We start from the raw sequence: 23,018 nt of genomic DNA on the forward strand, positions 1-23,018 counted from the left end.
CATAAATCACAGCGTTAGCGTTCTTTCTGACGGTCGAAATTACGAACAAAGCAAATGACTTTTCTGCAATTGTAGGAGCACCAAGTCGAAGACTAAGCTCAAAGCGAACCGAAAGAACGCGTGTTCAGAAAGTTTGGCCATTTTTGACAACAGTTTGGGAATGAGGTTAAACCAGCAATTTCCTAGTAACAAAGCTTACCTTAGTTTAAAATAACGTTGAGAAATGTCCCAGTCCTCAACCAATTCAAGCATAAAGCACACTCCTGGTACAAACTCTCCTAGAACAGTTTTAACACGTCTTCGCCCATTCAGGTCCTGCTTAGATTGACAAAGAATTTCGCTCAAACATGAATATGTATAAGACAAAAAAACACCCAATAACTGACGAGTACGTCAGAAAATTGGCGCGAATTTTCCTTACACGCATATTTGTCTGGAGTCCGCGAGAGTAGGCAGAATAAAGCGTTAATTCCCAAAGGTAATCTATTAATTTCGCACCGTTTTTCTTAAAAAAACAACAACAACTGAGGAAGGCACCATGCACGAAGGACGAGGTTAACATATATTTGTGAAATATAAATGCTAGTGGCTAGCTATATTATGAGTTGTGGGATGAGAAATAGGAAGGCAAAAGATTTGATTGCTCGGTCTTCAATGAAGCTTGGCGACAGTTCAGGCCCCGGTTGTTCGAAGGTTGAATAACGCTATCCAATGGGTAAATCTTTATCCGGGGGATAGCGAAGTGCGTTTTGCTATCACTTAGCCTCCCGGTTAACTCATGGATAGAGCGCTGGAGTGTTGTGCGGGAGGTCGAGGTTCGAGCCCCGGCCGGACCAACACTCAAGGTCTTAAAATAATTGAGAAGAATATGCTTCCTTTCTATAATATCCAGAAACGGTTAGATATTCTAGTCTTCTCGGATAGGGACGAATAAATGGAGGTCCTGTCTTCTGCAGGGTTAGGGGTAGGAGACGTTAATTTCCCACGCACGAGATTACTGTGATGGATGTCCTCCCCTGGGTGGGATGGGTGGGTTACTGGGCCCACAGAGATTGGCGCAAGCTGTTGCGGTGTCCCTGCCTGTCGGTAAATCTTGTAAATAAAATAAAATAAATAAATTATAAGCTGAATAGCGATTGATCCGTTGAATAGCGTCATCCGCCCCTTATACAACTGGACCTTGAAGGAAAGGAATGGGTTTCTCTTATAGGCTCGATTACTGCTGTTCAAGAAGCGAGTCCGCACTTCTCTAGAGATGCTTGCGGGCAGGGGGGGGGGGGCGAAGTTACTCGCGGGTTCTTAAAAAAAACCATCAGCCTGTTAAGTAGGAGCATGCTATCTTAATTGCCATCGCGATAATTTTTGTCAGTCAGCTAGTTAAAGAAAACCAACATTTACATGACCACTACGGCCATGCACATCTCAACCTTATTTCTATGGCCAAATATTCCCTTTTTTTTCTCTCTCTCTCTTATCTTTAATATAAACCCTGTAAATGTCATTTATAGCGTGAAATAAAGAATTGAATTTAATCAACAGGTGTGTTGGGGGGGGAGGGGGAGGGGGGGAGGGGGGAGAGGGGAGGGGGAGGGGGGAGGGGGGGAGGGGGAGGGAGGGGGAGAGTGAAGATTACAAGGATAAAGGAAATGAAAGCCAACCTAAGAAGTTTTGATTGTTAAAAGATCTTCCTCGTCAGTACCAAAGGAAATGTATAGAGAATATTGTCCTAATTCCAAGGTATAAAAGCAGTTAACTGATCTGGAGGAAAACCACCCTTTACATCTCCAACAGATCAATACGACGAGGGTTACTAAGGTTGAAACATTCGCATACAGAGTTCTCTTTACGTTGACTCCGATAAGGTAACAGGTACATAACGTTTCTTTTCGCTCTACCCAGTACAAGTAGCTTTTAAATATTCACCAAACAAACAAAAAGAAAGCTGATATGTCAAGTATTTATTTGGCTTCCTAAATAACTGAGTACTATTGCAAGCGTACCAAATATATAGTTAAGTAATATAACATTGTATTTCCTCGCATTAGTAAAAATACTTTATATTTCTTACTTTTAAACACTAACAATCGGCTTTTTCCGAATTACCCTTGGCTTCTTTTCTGAAACGAGGCCCAGTGCTCAGCCATTCTTGCGTAAATAGGTTTAATTTGCATGTGAATGAAAACTTATAATCATATGAAAGAACAAGCAACAGGACTCGCTTTTAAAAGGAGGTTTTAAGGTAATTCGGAAATGGGTTATTTGACTTAAATTTTACGCAGCTAGTTTTGAGTGAGAGCTTGCAGTACTGACCGCTGATTTTCTGGGCTGTTGATGGCATAAATAGTTTATAATTTATTTTCAGTGCATGTTACAATTTCCACCCGCAAATACCACAGACACACCACTAACTAAACATTAATGCTATCAGTATTTCACAAATCATTGATGAATTTCTCGAAACACTTGTGGGGTAACCTTTGGGAATCAAAACGTCCTTCTCGAAAGTATTTCTGGTCAAGTTCCCTTTTAAGTAGGGTTAAGATCAAGAACTACCTGTCTAGTAAGAGCCTCTGGTGTTACATGGAAACGCAAACTGAAAAGAATTTCTAGCCTGGATCGTTGTCGCGTAGCAACTGCTTTAAGATCCAATAAAATACTAAATTCGAGAAAGTTCTCGAATTAATCATTTATCATTTATCATTTCTAGCATTAAAATTGTAAGTAAGTCGGGATATTTCTTTTCCGCACAAAGTGTTTCACTTTAGTCCCATAAAATAATGTTATTCATTATCAGGAGCCATTTCTCCTGTCATTATGCATATCAATCAAATAATTGTCATTCTTGAGTAATATTGTGGCAATGCATCACAATAAATGAGACTAATCTCTTTAGATAGCATAAAATTAACCAAAGTTTGAGGAACTGACTTTACTCAATCCATTATTAAGAGAGGCATTTTTCTTTGTTCCTTGAGAGTTGATTATTTAAATACCATAGCTTGGAAAACCATGTTAAAAGATACTGTTTATCTCTAAATAGACTAGTACACTCCAGAAAACACGATTTTTTCCTACCATTGAAAACCGCGTGTGAAATCAAGAAAATTTCAGGTTACTCTTTAAAATCTAAAATGCAATAAGTTGCAAATTTTTTCATTCGTCTTTTCAAAGATGGAGATAAAATTCCTGGTTTCTGGAACATACTTCCCTTTAAAGATCACTGCGCAGCCTTGTTGGCGCAATTTGCGCAGCCTCACTGCGCATGACCAGAGGAGTGATCAGCGGGCACATCAGAAATGGGGCCTATCCTTTAAGGGCAGTGCTAACCAGATATTGTCTCCCATTTCCCATAAAGTGCGTAACTACTATGTGAGGGACGAAATCTATCTCTTGCCTGAAACACTGTTTGTCGAGAAATGTAACTAGTCATTACACTTCAGATGAACTGATTAAATGACACCATGTGCTCTTCTAACGAGCGTTATTCAAATATTAACAGCTACACAGTCAGTCGGACCTTCTTACACTTCTAAAACGTGGCTCTCACATTCGGGCAGACAGCCTGACATTTCTGATTTCCCCCTCAGTTCACATTTGCAGTTCAAGGGTTCACCAGGGGCTTGTATCAGTGTCGATGGCCACACAATTTGAGATGGCATAGCTGAATGAATAAATTTAAAAAAATAGACATCTTATTATTGAAACTTTGCGAAAAGGTGAGTCCTATACTCTCATTGCAATTTAATGATAAAAAGTGAAGGTCACAGAACTTGTTTGGGAGTTGCATGCACATAGCGTAACCATAAGTGGTTCTAAGAGGCTGCAGTGTCGGTATGGTGACCTTGTTTGTCGAAAAAAAAAAAAGAGGAATTACAATCACAACTTGTTAAGAATAGTTGGGAAATGTTTTTCAAAACATTTTCCAAGGAAATACACCAAAACGTTTGGAAGCGACTTTCCAACAGAAAACTGGTCATAGAAAATAACGTAACCATTATTACATCGATGCCCTATTCCTAACCTACGTTGCTCACCTCAGCTTTTCCTTTGCGATAGCAGAAGAGGAGTACTCTGGAAGGAACAGTGTGCTGGCACAGGTGGAGGCATGGGGGAGGCTGTCCTTGTCTCCACCAGCTTTAGCCACAGTAAAAGGAGCAGGAGGCCTCTTGCGTCCAGTCACAAAACGAAGGAATCGACTTCGCTCCTCAGAGGTGAACTGGGTTAGAACTGCACGCAGATGTTTCACAGACTCAGAGGACTCGGTCAAGTCATCACCGTATTTACCTAAAGAAGATAACAGCTAAGTTAACCCTCATCATTACAGGGATACCTGTGGTAGCCCAGTCATAAAACGCCTTTGTTTTTTTGTCGTCTTTTTCTTTTCCTCCTCCACAAAATGGACAAATTGTGCAATAGTACTCAGTGGTCACTGGGCCCTCAATATCATGACAACTAACTGTGATCCGATGAGGGTGAAGGTGTTCACACGCTGATCACGTGTGCTATCTTGCTGATGATTGACGTTGACATGCTCGGACAGGGCCAGGTCACATGACGAACCAAGAGATTTTTGTTTATAAAACTCTTTTGTCAGCCATTTTGTATTTGTGGGGTTGTTGTTTTGGCGATGGAGGTTCTACGTTTTTGACTTACGATTACCTGGAGCTTTATGGTGCAAACGCTAAAAATACTTGCAGACGGATACACAAGTCGTATTGTTCGCAGCCAATCCATACTAAAAGATGTTATTGAGCGGTATTTTTGGAACGGATTGAGTCGCGAAGGTTTGAAAGCCATGAAAGCCTTGTATGCCTTGAAAGCCATGAAAATTGTGTATGCCTTGTATACCTTGTATGCTAAGTATGCCAATGTCTTAGTTGAAAAACGTACACTTGTTGAAAAAACCAAAATCTTAAATCTGAAACCAAACTACATATACTCTATGCAATCTATTGAACAACATTACTACAGTGAGACCGAAGAACAAAACACTAATGGATGGAAACTGCTTGTGAAGAAAGACGCCATGTTGGATTCATTTCATGCCAAGGAACGTACCTACGATAACAGTACGAATGGTATTAATTTCACGACCAGAGAGGTGAATCTTATGTTTGTTTTCATTGTAGTTGTATGGATATTCTTTTCTAGTAAATACATGATCCAAAATCCTGTGTTTTTTTATGTATAATGTTATTATGTTATCTACTGTTTACGCTTGTGGGCTTATTTCTCCGTAAAGTTGTTGATGTCTTCAACAAAAGCTGCCGTGAATAGCTTCGATGATTGTAACGTATTTGAAAAAGCTGCCCAGTTATCTGTTATTGTATATGACCATACGCTTAATAATAGCAATGATGAAGCATTTTCAATATATACAGTCTGTAACTGTAGATCTCGATACGACAAATTTGTTTATTTTAATCGCCCTCGTACTCATGGTATTCGTGTTCGTGATCGTGAGCCCAGCAGAATACCAAAGAAAAGAATAAGACGTTTACTTCGAACCTACATCAGAAAAAGCATACCGAAGTCTTCCCGAATGCATCTTTTTACAAATAAAGCTCGTGAAAAAATACATACACATGGAATCAGATGTAAGAATAAAGGAACAGCGAAACATCCCTCTTCTGCAGTCAGGAGAAAATATCGAAAGTCTAACAAATACAGGATACTGAAAATACAAAACCGATATCCACATGTAATAAAAAGTCCAAAGCCAAAGCAGTAGAAAGCATGGAGGTCTAATTCAGTACCAAATGTTTGTAAAAATCTGAATCACAGGGTAAATCATTTTAGGTCCAATCTGCCTGGGGATATAGAAACAAACCCTGGTCCTGTTATTAATTCTACTAAAACAATTCAAGCTCCTTACAATCAAGACAATGTGGCAATGTTTGGGTTAAATGCAGGTACACAGTGTGTAGCCATGTGTGTTGCTTCCCTCATATGTGAGAAGAGGAATGGTATTGTATCCTCAATGGACTTGGTCAATATCATGAACATTGGTAATGAATTGTATTCTAGTTTATCTAGTCTAACCAGGCAATCCTATTTACTGTTAACAGAAGTTCTTGAAACGATAATAGCGTTTAATATTAATTATCAGCTTCAATATAGTCGAAGCTATACTGGTATTATACAGGTTACTATACATGGTACTTGTGAAGTACAAGATTTCAATTATCGTATGTCATTTGCTAATGCTATGCATGCTTTGCTAGGACAAAACTATAATTCCTTTCTTTCAACAACCCTTAGTACTACAGTAGGTTTTTCTTGTAATGATGATGGTAAGTTTAAGATATTTGATTCTCAGGGTAGAAATACCCCATTCTCAAGGAACTTGTTATGATGTAGCTCCTGAATCTCCCTTCTGGCTGCTGTACTCTTCGTTGTAATTTTGTTGGGAGAATTTGGTGTTGTGTTTGTTGGTACCATTTTTTAACTAAAAAGGTGGTCTACTTCCATCATCTAAATGCTTGATGTTACATCTTTTAAGTGACAATTTACAGTTTTTACCAATTTTGACAAGGCTAGCGGAACTGATTTAAATGGATACAAAAGAATGAAAATTATACTTCCCATTTATGTAGAAGGGTCTACTGGATACATATTAGGCTCAGTTGTCAAAATAAAAATAAGTACAAATTTATGATAACTCGATAAATTATATTTCTAGCTCATCTCCAACTTTCTGGTTTCGAATTTTCAATCAAAGACCGATGGGTATCAAACCGCTGCGCTCACATCACAACAAATGGAAACAATACTTACAAGCTGTTTTTAGCTGTTCAACGGAAATTTCTCGGTCTCCACAAACTCCTTTCTCCAAGTTACTCCAAGTAAGAAGCGAAAGAACAGACTCAGGAATGATTGACATTAAACCTTCTCTGATGGCTTGAACCTGTCAACCGAAAACACCCCAAGAATCAAATAATGTCTATGTAACACAAACAAGACAAGCAATGACAAGACTAACGTTCTATTCACTCTCGGAAACTCACACACAAGAAACACAACGCGTAGTTCTACTAAACTGCACATGTCCGACCCAACTCAAGCTCACGCCCCACGCTACATCTGCACCCATACTGAGCGATTCTAATTCGAATGTCAAAAATAGTCTGACAAAGGACTGGCTTTGCTTTATCGCACTCCGACAGTAGTGGTGGAGTGGGTGGAGTGAGCCTTACAGCTTCGCATTAGAGAGGTGCGATTACAGCGACTCCTAAAATCCCAACGTAAACTTGTTATACCTGTTTTGTAAATTCAGTCATCCGGGCTCTTCTCACCAAAGCTGCATACTGTTCTCTCTCTTCAGGTTTTACTACTCTCTCCTCTCCTCCTGGGAGTAATTCTACACGTCGGCCGTCACTCAGTACAGTGGAGAAGGTACATTCGCTGCCCCACGTACTTAGATAGGAGGCCTCGTCCTGGACTTCCAGTTCATCTACGATATTAAGGGAAAAAAAAGAGCCTTCAGAAAAAAAAAAAAAAAAGACTTTACAAATATTTCTTCGTAAGTTCATTCATTACTTTTCATCGTTATTACTTTATCACTATTATTTTGTTTTTAGTTGAAAGGCGATCCGCTTTTAGGTGACCAAGGTCACGAAAGTGTTATTCACAAGCCCAAGTGCTACCGCCCCGCCCCCCCCTTCCCCCCCCGCCCGTCGACCCGTTCCTTCATGTCATTTCCTCTAGAAAGCCCGTGGAAATGAGCCCTACAAATTCGTTACATTCGAGCCCCCAGTGTGTTAATTCTTCTAAGCCTTAAACCTAAAGCTAGAGGATAAAAATCAAGTTTGCTGGTGCTCGGAATAAGAAACCGCGCATGCAATTTGCAGTTTGTGGAAAGGCAGGAATATTTAACCTTTTACACCTTAACATTGGTACGCATATTCTATTATTATTATTATTATTATTATTATTATTATTATTATTATTATTATTATTATTATTATTATTTTATTATTAAAATATTTCCTCAGGTGCTGACAGGGAAGATTTGCTAAACAATCAAGTGCTTCGTTTGTTGGTGTTCGTTTCCTTTATTCTCGCGACCCTGACGTTTGATTCGTGTGTGATATTGTGAGGAGAAATCAAACACTAATTTTTTTTCAGAAAGGGGCGAAATCTAATCTACAAAGCACTTCTCAAGGAAGGAAAAAATGGAAAACTTACAGATAACACTGGGAGAAAAAAAAAAAAAAAAAAAAAAAAACAGAACCTAAAACAGACTTGATTCCCATGTCTAGCGTTTGTGCGCAAGTCGCATTGGTTTGAACCGAATGCTCCCACTACGGCGCTATTCTGCTTCCCTGAAGGAAAGAAAAGAATAACAGAACTTGACAAATTGCTATACAACAATCTCTCATGTCTCACCAGTGATTTGAACAGCGGCTTCATCAATAGCCACGTAGTCTTTGGCCCACGTGACGTGCTCGCCGACGATCAGTTTCCATACAAAAGGCGGGAACGCCACAGTGAGGCTTTCATCACTGCGGAACGTACCTCCCATGAGGACCCCCAGCCAGTGGAACATGTGCAGTGAGTCACAAGATGGATTGGGTATGAAACAGTCTAATAAATCTCCCCTCTTCTCCTGGGTAGAGACAGACATACAAAACATATCATGACAATTCCATCTTAAATGTAAAATGGCTCTTAGAAAAAGCCATAGACGCAGACCCCGTATATCTAATACATAGATGCCGCGTTGCCGTTTGTCGGTTCATCAACAGATGAAAAATGACGTCAAAATGCGGTCAGAACGAATTGGCACACGGGGCGTAGATTTTGAGCAGGCTGTTCCTTTTTCTTTCTCACTGATTATATTAGCGTCAACTCGTACAGCAAACAGCATTGTTCTAGTGTGGGGGACATGCCAGCTCCTTTTCCTGCTTAAAGAAAACTCGACAAAAACCTGTACCACACTAACGCCATGTACCTTGCTATTAGGAGTTCTGATCAAATACGGCAGCACGTCCGGTATGTGTTCTTCAGGTGGACACAACTCGTCGGATAACTCAGCCAAAGAGTCGCGGAAGCCACCACCCTGATCAATGATTCCTTCACCGAGGAATTTCACTTCCCACCACTGGTCATACTTCCACTTGTTCCATCTGCAATAAATGGCAACTGCATAATGTTTATGAACACAACTATAGTGCATTGTCTGTTCCTCGTATTATTTTCGCGTTGATGACCCTCTGTAAGCTTGGTCAAATCTGTAAGTTGGCCCAAAGATATTTTATTTTAAAAGGAAAAGCATACAATCCAATCATCTCAAATTGCTAAGGGTCAGAATTTAGAAGTCTTCTTCCTCCAACCCAGAGGCTAACCTTTAATACCCTTACTGTTACATCAGTATGCACATTCTCCATACTGTTCTCCATTCATTACCTAAGCTGCTGACTTGTTTAACACTTAATGGTTTCTTCAGTTGTCGATCATTACCTATATTCTCCTGACCTTAATGTATGATTCAAGGGTGATATTGTAAGGAGAATTGAGATGCTAGTCACTCTTAGGGGTCAAGGAGTTGAGGAACATGGGGGGAGAGGGTCGGGAGAAATTAGATGCTAGTCACTCTTAGGGGTCAAGGAGTTGAGGAACATGGGGGAGGGGGTCAGGAGAAATTAGATGCTAGTCACTCTTAGGAGTCAAGGAGTTGAGGAACATGGGGGGAGAGGGTCAGGAGAAATTAGATGCTAGTCACTCTTAGGGGTCAAGGAGTTGAGGAACATGGGGGAGGGGGTCAGGAGAAATTAGATGCTAGTCACTCTTAGGGGTCAAAGAGTTGAGGAACATGGGGGAGGGGGTCAGCAGAGATTAGATGCTAGTCACTCTTAGGGGTCAAGGAGTTAAGGAACATGGGGGGAGAGGGTCAGGAGAAATTAGATGCTAGTCACTCTTCGGGGTCAAGGAGTTGAGGAACATGGGGGGAGGGGGTCAGGAGAAATTAGATGCTAGTCACTCTTAGGGGTCAAAGAGTTGAGGAACGTGGGGGGAGGGGGAAGGAGAAATTAGATACTAGTCACTCTTAGGGGTCAATCAAAGCTTGTGGCAGCGAAAAACCTTGATTTTCATAAATCGCTTACATAATTTTTCATCTCAAATGTACGTTTCCCATTTCCTTTGGTACGATTTAGTCGTTTATCGTGCTTGTCAACGATAGGCACTGGAAAGCAGAGACATTTTGGAGCTACAGCACCATCCATGTCTTCCCAAAATTTGTCCGCTTTCCACTACCTATTTTAAAACGCTTAAAAGTTAGTGTCAAATTTGTAATGAGATTCGAATGAACTCAAACCAACTCTTTCTCGCCTTGAACGTCACGATAAGCCATGAAGGAGAAAAGGAGGTAGATAAACCAGAGTATACAAAACAAATTATCTAAACGTAAACGTCGTTACTGACCGAAAATGAAGCTTCTCGCCTCTCAGCTCTTGGTACACCTGCTGGAAAACACTGCTTCTTAAGTCAGCATGACGCTCGTTCAGCGGCACTCTCCTATCCACCAATATCACGGGCATGTAATCAGGCGCGGAAAGTTCTGTCGTGTGCAACAGCTCTTGAACCAGACGCCATCGCTGATTACAAAGAGGCAACAAGAACCGCAGTTTTGGTAACAAGGATGGCAAGTCATAGCGGACTGAATTACTGCTGTCAGTTTCCTGGTTCGTCAGGCGAACACTCCATTTCTGACATGGTTCCACAGGTAGCTGGTGGTGCTTGGCATCTGGCTGCAGCGAAGAGGAGGAACTTTTCTGTTGAACATCAATCAGTTCCTCCTTTGAAACTTCTGAAGCACACTCTATCTTCTGTAATAAAGTAACAATTGCAAGGCTCAGAAGGTTTTACTTGAGAACAATTGAAAAAAACAAAAAAACAATTGTTGGTGACTTTGAGCGTCAACGGTTGCTATAGAGCTTATTTCATTTGAACGATTGTGATCACTCTCTGATTGGTCCAGAAAACTTGCACCACTCTCTCAGCCAATCAGATTCGAAATAAAACCAATCACTATTTGGTCGTCCGTGTTTCCCTGCCCTTCAGGAAATTTGCTCGTCAGTTTTTCCTTGTAATTAAAGGGTGAAAGTTTCTAAAGAAACTATGGTGCTGCGTCGGTGGGGGTAACAAGGTAATTTGGTTCTATCAACTAAGTTGAAATTGTAAATTGGCCACCGTAAAGAATTAAAAAGCTGACGTTTCGAGCGTTAGCCCTTTGTCATTCGCTGTGACGAAGGGCTAACGCTCGAAACGTCAGCTATTTAACTCTTTCCGGTGGCCAATTTACTATTTCAACTTAGTTGATATACCAAATTTCCTTGTAATTACTTTGGTTTTGAGAGAGTCAATCAAAAAGTGCCCCTGTAAAGTTCTGCCTGCAAAAGCATTTTTCAATGGAGTGTCGAAAGTGACCTGCGATTGAACTGGTTTTGCTTTTCTATGCTCTGTGATTGGTCCAGAAAACACGCGCCACCTTCTCGACCAATCAGATGCAAATGTTTGTTCTGATTGGTCGTCGTGAGTACTTGGTTTGGTCTTACGTCACAAGTTGAAAAAAGTGTTATTGTAGTTATCAGTTAAAGCGATAAACTACTTCCAAACCTTAGCCAACTGTTTTTCCTCCTCCTTCAGTTTCCTTAACAAAGCCAGCAACTTTCCTCTGTAATGTTCTTGTTTCTGCTGTTTCAGTAACAGTTCATTTCGCTGTAGCTTCACATCGACACCATCCAAGTCAACAGATGTTTCCGGAGATAGCTCCTGCTCTCTGATGCTGTGAACTAGTTGCTTTTGTTCTTCTATAAAATGGATCTGTCGAGCAAACAAACAAACAAACAAACAATTTAGGTCTACAAAACTAAACTGGATCTGATCTTTTTTTTTAGCGATTGAATGAGGGGGGCTGAGTTTCTGGTGAAATTGTGGTGCTTCGTCAATGGGAGAGGGTATTAAAAAAAGGTTTTATCTTAAACTAACACCCAATAATTTTCGTTACTAGACTAAGTGTACAAGGAAATTTGTAGCAGATAGAGAGGAGAATTAATGATCAGATCTTAGAAGTCAAGGGTTAAGTATTCTTTAAGCAATGCTATAATGTTACAGCAATTAGATACTAACATGGTCACTGTACCTTTTTCTTCACTGCCTTGAGTTGTTCCTTGTACTTTTCAAGGGAAGCCAGTGAGGCACTAATTTTTTTAAGATTCACCTCTTGTTTTTTCTTCTTCTTTTCATTCAGTCCATCACAAGCCTTTTCCTTCATACCACCCTCTGAAAAAACATCTTTCCCCTCTAACACCGGGCTTTGAATTCCACCTGTCTCCAAAAACAGCCATGATGACATGAAGGAGGAATCCACGAAAGATTCGAGCTTGAATTTGTTTGAAGAAAAACTTTGGTCTCTTAAAACAGATGGGCCACTAACAAGATACAATACTGAGTCTAGAATTTGAGCAACTCTACACAGAGCAATGGCCCGGTAAGCTAAACTCTCAGGTGAGAAACAAGAGAGCTGCGGATGGTTCATGACACTTGACTTGGAAAACAGTTCTGAAATAACACCATCTGTTTTGAACCAACCCTGTTAAATAAAATGAAGGATTTAATCCTAGGTATAACAATTAATCACATACTGTGTTTGCCCTCATTCTTGTAGATATGATAAGGAGCATGACTGATGCTTTGAAAAATATTGATGGAAGTTGTCATCAGATTCAAGTGATTCTTGACTTTTTAATTGTCACCAACCACAGTCCATTTGCACTGTCTTTCCCCAACCGTCAAACTAAATGACTGAGGGACCTTAGAGTGTCAGACTCGTAATCCACCGCTCCCAGGTTCGAGTCCCACCCTGACCACTGGATCTGTTTCACGGTAGCCCCGAGTTCAGATCGTTGGCCACACTTGTAAATAGCCAACTGGTTTGCCTCTGGCCGGTTGGGGTTCTTAATGATGTTATGTTCAATTTAGACCATTTGTTTCATTTGTTTGCAAGGACCACAATGGAAACTACTGGTTCACCAGTAATTGTGTAATCCTATAAAAAGACTTTTTTTTTTAAGTCTTGCAAAGCCTTTTCAATTAACCCTTTCACTCTATGAGTGACCAAGACAGAATTTCTCCTTACAATATCAATGCAATACCAACTAAACAAGGGATGAGAATAGAGAAAAACATCAATGAGGGGATTACTAGTTGACCAAACACCAAATTCTCTGAACTAATATCATAAGAAATGTATGCTGGACAGCAAGGAGAATGACTGAAATAAATGATAACTTGGGCTAAAAGAGTTAACTGCCCCATAAAAAAATTACTCACTTTGCATTTTCCTTGATTCATTTTTTCATGAACTTCACACAAAAAGTGCACAAGAACAAGGTCATGATTGAAGTTCCAGCTGCTTGATGGCAAAGCAGATAATCTGGCCATGTGAGCTTTCTCCATTTCTATAAGAACCTTTGAATGCCGTGGGATCTTCCCTTCAGGTTTTGAACGAGGAGTTCTACACTCATTTGATAAGATTGGTTGACCGGTGACATCTTGCTCTGAGCAAGATTTACAAGATGAGTTTTTCTCTGCTTGACAATTGTCTGGAATTCTTGGCTGTTCTTGTTTATCGCAGCAACTTGTTTGACATGAATCAATTTCACTTCCTTCTTTTGTCTCATTCATAAGTAGAGTATTCCGAGACAAATTTGAAGACAAGTCACATGAAGAATTCTCCATTGAACCACTGCCTTGTAAAAACCTACTGCCATTTGGAGCAGAAGAGGAAGTTATTGTACATGGCACTTTGCACAATTCAGTTCTGTTCTTCTCAGTGTTTGGAGATTCTTCCTTCAAGACTTTTGTATGCGTTGGGTTCACAGTAGGAATCCCAAGCTTATGAACAATCTCAGCATAAGACAAGCTCTTCTTGCCTTCCTGCTTTTCACTTTTTTGTTTCACTCGTTTCTTGATATAAACATTCAGTGTTTGCGATCTCTTGTCACTGGATACATTACACACACTATAGTAATATTCTAATACAGTCTGCCATATTTTATCCTCCTGCAGATGGCCCCAGACACTCTCAGAACCAGTCTGATCCACGCTAGAAACTCTTGTGTCTTCTTGGGAGCCAAAGAAACAAATCTTTCTATCAACAGGTGATGTGACAACAGAACTTGGCTGCTTTTTTAGTTTTGATTTCTTATTGAAGTACTGCTGGATCTGTTGTTGACATGGAACATAACAGAATGGTACAGGAAGAGGTTGGGAAGAGTGTAGGCATTCTGAAAATTAAGTAAAATGATAACACAGAAATTGTTTGTTTGCTTTCAGAGGTTTTTGTAACACACACTAGTTCAGTTAAGAAAATAAAAGCATCAAATTACTGCAAATGAAAATGACAATTATAAAAAATTCTGAACAAGCACAAGGCAAACCACTCTTCCATTGAGTAAGTCCTTGGTTTTAACTTACAACATCCTTACTATGCCTAGTGTTCTAATTAATGAATATGTTCCATGTTGCATAATAGTTCAGAGATGACATCAAGATGTGGTAAAAAGAAATAGTACATCTTCTGTGACTTATTACCGTAAAGACCATAGGCAACATGGAATCTATTTGTTTTATAAGATAACAAAGCAAAATGTTGTTCTAGGTGACATCCCCTATGCATTTGCCCTCCAATATATCATCAAAAAGAACCAATCAAAATGCTAAATAAATTAATTCAGCTCATCATGTCAACATTCCTCCACAATATGCTCTCGTATTGAAAAGTTATATCCAAGCATTTTTAATCATTTAACTATCATGGTAGAAAAGGAGTGCCGTGCATGTTTTGGCCTTGAAATAAGAGCAGTGTTACATGTAGATAAACAAAAACACATATTATGACACTATAGAACTTCAAATAAAACTGAATTCAGATAATGAACAGAAGACCAGTATCCAAGGAAATATTCTGACTGAATTAAGCAAATCAGTCAAAATATTTTCATGAAAAACAAGCAATGTTCCAGTCAGATTCTTCTATACATTATGTCTTGGCACTCGGAAAAAACATTTTGTCATTAATTCAGATACCCTTGTTAAGTTTTACAATCAAGTAAGATCAAGTTCCCCTTACCACTTGCTTCTTGAAGAGCCCTCAGCCTGGCTAAAGTTGTTCTGGCCTGTCCACGACTGACAAGAACATCAGCTGGTGGGTAAACCTTCCGAGTCTGTTGTTCCAGAGAAATATTGTCAGTAACAGTGATTAGTACCACCTATATATATCAATGATCATTTCGCATCATCATGTACCAGTATGAGTTCTGACTACTTGTGATCTATGCAGAATCATTTTGTTTTTCTCTTCCTCGTAACCAGTTAGCAAGGAATCGTTTAGCTGCTATTAGACCAATACTCATGGTCTTAAAATAAGTGAGGAGAATTTGCTAGCTTTCTATAATCAAGAATTGGATAGATATTCTGGTCTTCTCGGATAACGATGAATGAACCATAGGCCCCGTCTCCTGCAGGGTTAGGGGTAGGAGATGTTAACTTCCCACACACGAGATTACTGTGTGGTGGATGTCCTCCCCTGGGTGGGATGGGTGGATGTCCTCCCCTGGGTGGGATGGGTGGGTGTCGGCCCTGAAAAGCTCCTATGGAGAGTGGTCAATTAACCTATGTATGCTAGAGGGGAGAACTAACATCAGGTTTTGGGAGTTAAATGTTAACAGGTACATCAGAATACGTGGTGCAATTTTACTTGTACAAACCTTTGGTTTAATTCTTGGATTTTCCTTTGGAAAGTTAAGCTTAGGAGCATCAGACTCGCTGTCAGGCATCATCACCAGAGGGGCAAATGATACCTCACTGATACAAGTCTGTTTTACTCCAGTGTCCGAAATCCTTTCAATCTTCAGCAACTAAAGGAAGAGAAATATGAAACTGAACAAAGTTATGTATAGAAAAACAAAAATGGTTAATTTTGCGTTCTGTAGTGAAATAGAAAGAGATGTTTGGTTGTGTTGTCACAAGCATGGTAAAAAGACAAGAGAACTTCCCAAGAGGAAGTGAACCTCAGATTCCAAGCTACTATGCTCAAACGCTGAACAATCAACACATGCTTAGTTTGGTACATGGAACTACATAGTTAAAAAAAACTGCTCTTCTAGTATGTGATTTTGTTTTAAGGCCCTGTCTTATAAGAAGGGGGGGGGGGGGAAATGCATAATTTGTTTGGCAGTATATCAATTACCCTTCATGGCTTGTTTTGGGCTCAATTTCATTCATAATCTTTAGAAACCCCATATTAAAATGAAATTGCTACAAATCATAGTGATAGTTTCTCTTGGTTTTGTTTCTTCACTGTTCCACTGCATTCCCTTGTCACAATTAACCCTTTAACTTCCATGAGTGACCAAGATGGAATTTCTCCTTACAAGATCATAACAATATCAAGAAAAAAAGTGATGAAAATAAAGAACAGTATAAATTGGAGGGTTATTAGTTGATCCAATACCAAATTCTTCAGATTAACATCACAAGAATTATGAGGCAGAAAGTAAGGAGGATTGCCAATAAGTTCTTGGAAGCAAAAAAAGTTTACACTGCACATGTATAGCTATATTTGCAAATTTACAAAATATGTCAGCTGAGAACTAAGTTTGGCTCCAGTTCATAATTCTTGAGATGGTTTTCATTCTGTTTTCAATTTTTCATCCTGTGTTTTAGTCTCTCTATCAGGCTAAAAAATTCTCAAAAGCCATACCCGATCTCTACAAGGAAGTATTACAAAGCCACCAATTTTGATCAATCCCAAAATGAATGAAACTTTATTGGGTGGACAAGCTGCCCCACAATAGACCCTGTCATAACTACATCCGACTGGATCCAACCGAAAACAGTTTCCAGCTATAAACTTGGGAGGACAAATGTCATACGCTACAGAAGGACAGAAGCGAAAGTATTCCTCCACTCTATCCTTTGCAAATTGTACAAGATCCTCGTGAAGTTCAATTCCATGACTGACACCATGGGCTTGCAGAATATAGCCTGCTAGGCAGGAGAAATAACCAGTACCACTACCAATATTGAGGAATGACAAGCCTGGTGAAGATATAAATAAAATTAAAGAAAATTTGTTTACCAAGTATACTAGTAGTATGCATCAGAACACAATGACAGGAAAATTATAAAGTATTTGAAAAATGTTTCAAGTGGTTTAAACAGAGAACTATCATTATTAGCAATCATGAGGTTAACTGTGAGATGGAGCTGATAGAAAGATCTGTATTTTAGCACTGGGTGGACTTATCGCATAGGGGCTAACCCTAACAGTGGTTTTACCTATAGTCACGACGCCTCACCTTCGGTTACAATTTAACACCTTTTGAACAGTGCTTTCCATTTTCGGTTGTTTCGTGCATATTTGTTATTTTATTAGGTTCGCCAGTCATTTTTGGTTACGTCACATTTCATATTTTCGTGTTCATTTTTTATACATTGTTCCTATTGTTTGGTATAGCTTCTTCTACCGTAGTTTTCTTGTCGCTGTTGTCATTATGTTTTAGTCGTCATAGTCGCCACATAATCTTGTAAGTTTCGTTATTTTGTCTGTCAATTTGCCTGTCTTAGTTGTATTTCGTTTTGTTTTCCTGTTCTGTATATTTAACTTGTTTATGTACATTGGCTTTTAGCGAATCGCTAGTAAAGGTGCGAATTTCTTGGATTTGTAGATTTCGACTACAATTTACCCAAACAGAGGGCCTCAGGGATGGTATATATAAGGGTTGATTTAATTAAGAGTGGTTGTCCTTCCACTAATAGCTTTTTGCCCTCTTGACACTGTTCACAAGAATACAAGTTCAAATAAAAGGTTTGGCTTAACTGAAGATGGCTTAGAACACGGTTTTGTTTAACAACAGCTAACATTACTTTGTTTAAATAACCGGCCCATTGGATTCTATTCTTCAGCAGAAAATATTTTTAATGCATTCAGTGACCTTCTACCATCTGATAAGGTAAATGACAGAACTTCATTTTGCAGAAGTCATTACCCAAGGGGGGAGGAATAAACCTGCCTTTTGTCTCATACATAAAGTGATTTTACACTCAACAGACCGTGACAATCTGTGCATCTTCATTCAACTAATTTCTAACAATCTCCCAATTCAAAGAATTTAACCGACTTGATAGAGAGTACTTTTCTCTAAGATAAGGGGTTGTAAGTTAAACCCTTGCCTGGACAGAAACAGATCCATACCGTGGAAAAAACGCATCACATTACTGGCTGATGGTCATTTTTGGTTTAGCCGTATGTAAATACCCAGCATTAAATTAAAAAGTGTAAACCGTAAAAGGTAATAAAAAATAGGTATATAACTCGGAAATTAGAAAAACTGGGGCATTCACACCGGTTCAACCTTGATTCCTGTCAGGAAATACCAATTAGACTGGTGCTTGTACGTAAATAAAATAAAAATGTCCTGTGTAAGATTCTGTTTGTTAATTAATCTCAGATACAATGAGATCTAATCATAAAAAATATCTCTTCTACCAAAAATATAAAAAAAGAAACTTTTGTCGCAGCAAAACTTACGAAACTGAAAGTGGAATGTCGAAAGGAAGATAATATCTCAATTATTTACGTGATGGTTAGTCATCAAAAGAGACTTAACTTTCATTGTTCAGACGGCACACAATTACGTAATTCTACTGAAATCGATGAGGAAAGAGTCGTTTCAGGCACAAACTCACGCACACACAAAATTAGAAGTAAAACTTCTCACCTGGAGACAAATCAAGGGCTTCTAGGACAGTAGCGTACATATGTGGTGCAGACATATGTACGTGTGGGTCTCCGACCAGAGGTGAATCAATGTAAGCTTCCAGCTGTAAGTCTGGGGGGACGAAGGCCCCTCTAGGAACCGTTCGGAACGCCTCCTCTACTTCTTTGCTGCTTATAACACCCATATGTACTAGCTTATCTACCATCTCTTCGTTGTTTCGACCAGTGCACCTCCAAGCTCCCGGCAAACCGGTCAAATTCCTTCCAGCTTGAGCAAGTTCGAGAACCCACGACATTCTTCGACTTTGCTAATGCAAGTTTCTGTGAATCCTTTCGGTAGCAGTTAAATTCTGGTTCTCTGACTCAAGAAAAGGCTGATAAGAACGTAACGCGGTATTTATCCCATGATACAAAGAGAACGGAATAGAATTTACTCGTCAGAAAGTATAAAATAACAGTATTAGAGCTTCGCTCGGTGTGAAATAACATGTAGACCGCTTGGAACGATGGGACTGATTTCATAGCGGAGCTCCCACGCGCGCTAAGCGCGCGTGGAGCAGAGCCCCATACCCATGGAATATGGTCAACCTCTTTTTCTTTGGTTGTCACATGACTGATCGAGCGTACGGAGGTACGCGCCTTCAGATTGCACGGGTAGGGTAGGGGAGACTATCAAAACGAAGGGAGGGGTGTCTCAGGTGAGTCTTGGCAAATGTACATCTTTTATGTTATCATTAATATGACGAACTTGGAAGCTCCGCTTTTAGGGACCGTTCATTTTTTACGAGGTGGGGGGGGTGGGGGTCTGGTGGGATTTTTTTAACTTTCATTAAAAAGTTGCATGAGCCCCCTCAGTCGTGTAATTTTTTCCATGACCCCCCCAATACAGGTGAATTTTTTAACACAGTAGTAGTAGTAGTAGTAGTAGTAGTAGTAGTAGTAGTAGTAGTAGTAGTAGTAGTAGTAGTAGTAGGCAGTCATCGGACCATGTCCATGACTAGCGCAATTGCGACAAACACTTTCTCTCGTGGCTAAAAAGCCCAATTCTAGAACGGCAGACACGGCCGCATCCACTGCACGCGAAGACACATGCCACTGGAACACACGTTGCCTTGTTCATTGCTGCTTTTCTCTTAGCTCTTCTATCATCGGCGTCAGCTTTCAGCCTTTCCTCTCCCGCCTGGAGTGCCAGACTGCACACAGACCTCCAATCATTCCGATCGGCAACATGTAGCTCCCAGTTATCTGTTGGCAGGCCAGTGGCGAGCATATCTCTCTTGCATACGTCCTTGAAACGCAGCTTAGGTCTGCCAGTAGGCCTCCAACCGGATTCCAACTCGCCATACAGCAGATCCTTAGGGATTCGCCCATCCTCCATCCGGTACACATGACCGAGCCACCTCAATCTGCGCTGTCTTATCAGGGTAAACATCGAGGGGATATTGGCTCTTGCAAGTACCTCATTGTTAGAGACCTTATCTGTCCATGAGATGGAGAGGATGCGACGAAGACATCTCATGTGGAAGATGTTTAAGCGCTCCTCCTGACTAGCGTAGGTAGTCCAAGACTCGCTACCAAACAATAAGGTGCTCACGATGCGGGCACGATACACAGCAACTTTAGTTTGGGTAGTTAGCTTCTTGTTCTCCCAGACACGGGCAGACAGCTTAGCCATGTTGATTGCAGCCTTGCCAATTCTCTTTCCAATCTCCACTTCAAGGCAGTTGTTGTTTGAGGTGGCGGAGCCGAGATAGGTAAACTGTGTGACGGCTTCCAAGGTGTAATCTTTGATCGTTACGGCGGGTGTGGCTGCATTGTCCTGGCACATGACTTTCGTCTTCTTTAGGCTGATTGTAAGTCTGAAGGCCTCACATGCGTCCGAAAACTGATTGAGGAGGAGTTGGAGTTTTTCAGCGCTGTGAGCAACGAGGGCAACATCATCGGCAAAGAGAAGGTCACGGATCGCTACCTTACGCACTTTGGTCTTGGCTCTAAGGCGTGCAGGGTTGAAGAGTTTACCATCAGAACGAGATCGTATCAGGATACCTTCTTCAGAGGACTTGAAAGCATGATTCAGTAAAACTGAAAAGAAGATGTTGAAGAGAGCTGGGGCTAGCACACATCCTTGTTTTACGCCGCTGTTTATATCGAATGCCTCAGACCTGTTTCCATCATACTGCATTGAACCCCGAGATCCATCATGGAAAGATTTGATGAGGCTCAGGAGTTTAGGAGGACAGCCAAGTAAGGGCAGAATCTTGAAAAGGCCGTCTCTACTAACAAGGTCAAACGCCTTTCTCAAGTCAATGAATGCAATGTAGAGTGGCTGTTGTTGCTCTTTGCACTTCTCTTGGAATTGTCTCAAAGAGAAAATCATATCCACACTCGACCGATTAGGGCGGAAACCACACTGGGATTCAGGGTACACCCTTTCAGCAATCTTTTGAAGGTGGTATAATGCTACTCGGGCAGACAGCTTTCCAGCAATGCACAGAAGTGAGATGCCACGGTAATTGTTACGATCACTGCGGTCTCCTTTGTTCTTGTATAGGGTTGAGATAATAGAATCCCTCATCTCCTGTGGAACGTATCCCTCTTCCCAGCATTTGCGGAGTAGCTGGTGGAGATTGTCGAGCAATTGGTTTCCACTGCATTTGAAGACTTCAGCCGGGATACCGTCAAGCCCAGGGGCCTTTCCAGACGATATGTGATTGATTGCCTTTGAGAGATCTTCCTTGGTGGGGGCCTCATCTAGTTCAAACGTGATAGGAAGCCTTTCAATGCAGTCAAGGACAGAGGGTAAGACAGAGCTCGATCTACCATAGAGCTCGCTATAGTATTCCACCCAGCACTCCATCAGTCTTGATTTATCAGTAATGATTTCACCAGTTGATGTTTTGAGTGGTGAGGACTTGGACTGTGTAGGTCCAATCGCCTTCTTGATACCCTCAAACATGCCCCTAGAATTTTCAGTGTCAGCAGCTGACTGGATTTCAGCACAGAGAGTCATCCAAAAGTTGTTAGCACAGATCTTACATTTTTCATTCGCACGACGCCTGGCTTCCCGAAGTGCTTCCAAAGAGCTGGTTGATGGATTACGCTGGTGGTTCTGCAGGGCATTCCTCTTTGCTTCGATAAGCGGCTGAAGAGTCGCGATGTTTGCATTGAACCCATCCTGGCTTTTGCGTACATTCTTGCCAAAGGCCTTTAATGCTGCAGCAAGGGTAGTGTCCTTGATATGGCTCCAGTGGTCCTCTGTGTTAAGTTCCAGGCAGTCTCCGAGTTTCGACCTCAGGATGTCGTTGAATATAGAGACATTTTCAGGGATGGCGGTGGCAGAAGCATTAATGCGAAGTGTAGCAGATTGTTTGACACGATGGAACTTCTTTGGACTTAACTGGATCTTCGTGCAGACAAGGGAGTGATCAGTGTCACAATCAGCACTGTGGTATGCCCTTGTAGTATGAATGTTATTAAGGTGTTCCCGTCTTGAGATGATGAGGTCGAGTTGGTGCCAGTTTTCGGATCTGGGGTGCATCCACGAGAACCTATGGCGCAGCTTCACACCAAAGAATGTGTTTGTAATACAGAGGTGATGATAGGTGCAAAGCTCCAGAAGGCGTTGACCATTTTCATTGCATTTGCCAACACCAAAGTGACCAAGACAATCAGGCCAGGAGCCTTGATCGTTACCCACTCTAGCGTTGAAATCGCCGAGGAGAATCAGCACTTCGTTGTTTGGGATATGTTTGATAGCATCATCCAATTGGCTGGAAAAGGTATCCTTGGCATCGGTACTCGAAGTCAGGTTTGGAGCGTAGACAGAAAGCAAACTGGTGGGACCTAGATCGGTATTGAGTTTTATGTGCATGATGCCTTCAGACTTGGTTGAGCCCGGCTCCACCATCTGTACTAGCTTGTTGCTGACAGCAAAACCAACTCCATGTATTCTAGGCTCATCTTCATCTCTACCCTGCCAGAAAAATGTGTATTCCTTTTCCATTAGGCCTCCGCAACCAGCTATGCGCGTTTCCTGTAAAGCAGCGATATCAACTTTGAGCCTAACCAATTCTCTGGTGATGACAGCTGTTTTGCGTGCCCCATCAATGTCACGTATGTCCTTGGTAAGTCCGGTCAAGTAACACAGTATTTTGGCATTATCAAGGTATTGCAATTCACAGCACAATTGTATCTGTCACTTTTAACTGTATACTATAAAGTCAGAAAAAAG

At 40.8% G+C, this 23,018-nt stretch overlaps 1 protein-coding gene across 1 annotated transcript; it reads right to left on the reverse strand.

The window, feature by feature from the left end:
• Positions 1-1,943: 1,943 nt before the first annotated feature.
• On the reverse strand, positions 1,944-19,275 carry LOC111322614 (uncharacterized). Its single transcript, XM_022925735.2, has 14 exons — positions 18,789-19,275; positions 16,769-17,106; positions 15,774-15,923; positions 15,137-15,230; positions 13,336-14,291; positions 12,146-12,595; positions 11,620-11,826; positions 10,426-10,829; positions 8,954-9,128; positions 8,389-8,608; positions 7,260-7,453; positions 6,778-6,907; positions 4,035-4,284; positions 1,944-3,661 (listed from the first exon to the last, which is right to left on the reverse strand). The coding sequence occupies exons 1-14, from the start codon at positions 19,081-19,083 to the stop codon at positions 3,610-3,612; spliced, it is 3,915 nt and encodes a 1,304-aa protein (XP_022781470.2). The 5' UTR covers positions 19,084-19,275; the 3' UTR covers positions 1,944-3,609.
• Between the last annotated feature and the right edge of the window lie 3,743 nt (positions 19,276-23,018).

This window comes from Stylophora pistillata, chromosome 13 (genome assembly GCF_964205215.1).
Source record: "Stylophora pistillata chromosome 13, jaStyPist1.2, whole genome shotgun sequence".
Classification (NCBI taxonomy): domain Eukaryota; kingdom Metazoa; phylum Cnidaria; class Anthozoa; order Scleractinia; family Pocilloporidae; genus Stylophora; species Stylophora pistillata.

Excerpts from the sequence above, each read along its gene's own strand:
- LOC111322614 (XM_022925735.2), bottom strand. The coding sequence starts at position 19,083 with ATGTCGTGGGTTCTCGAACTTGCTCAAGCTGGAAGGAATTTGACCGGT. Across the intron at positions 14,292-15,136 it reads GGCTCTTCAAGAAGCAAGTG|AATGCCTACACTCTTCCCAA; the intron begins GTAAGGGGAACT and ends CTTAATTTTCAG. Across the intron at positions 7,454-8,388 it reads AGCCGCTGTTCAAATCACTG|ATGAACTGGAAGTCCAGGAC; the intron begins GTGAGACATGAG and ends TTAATATCGTAG.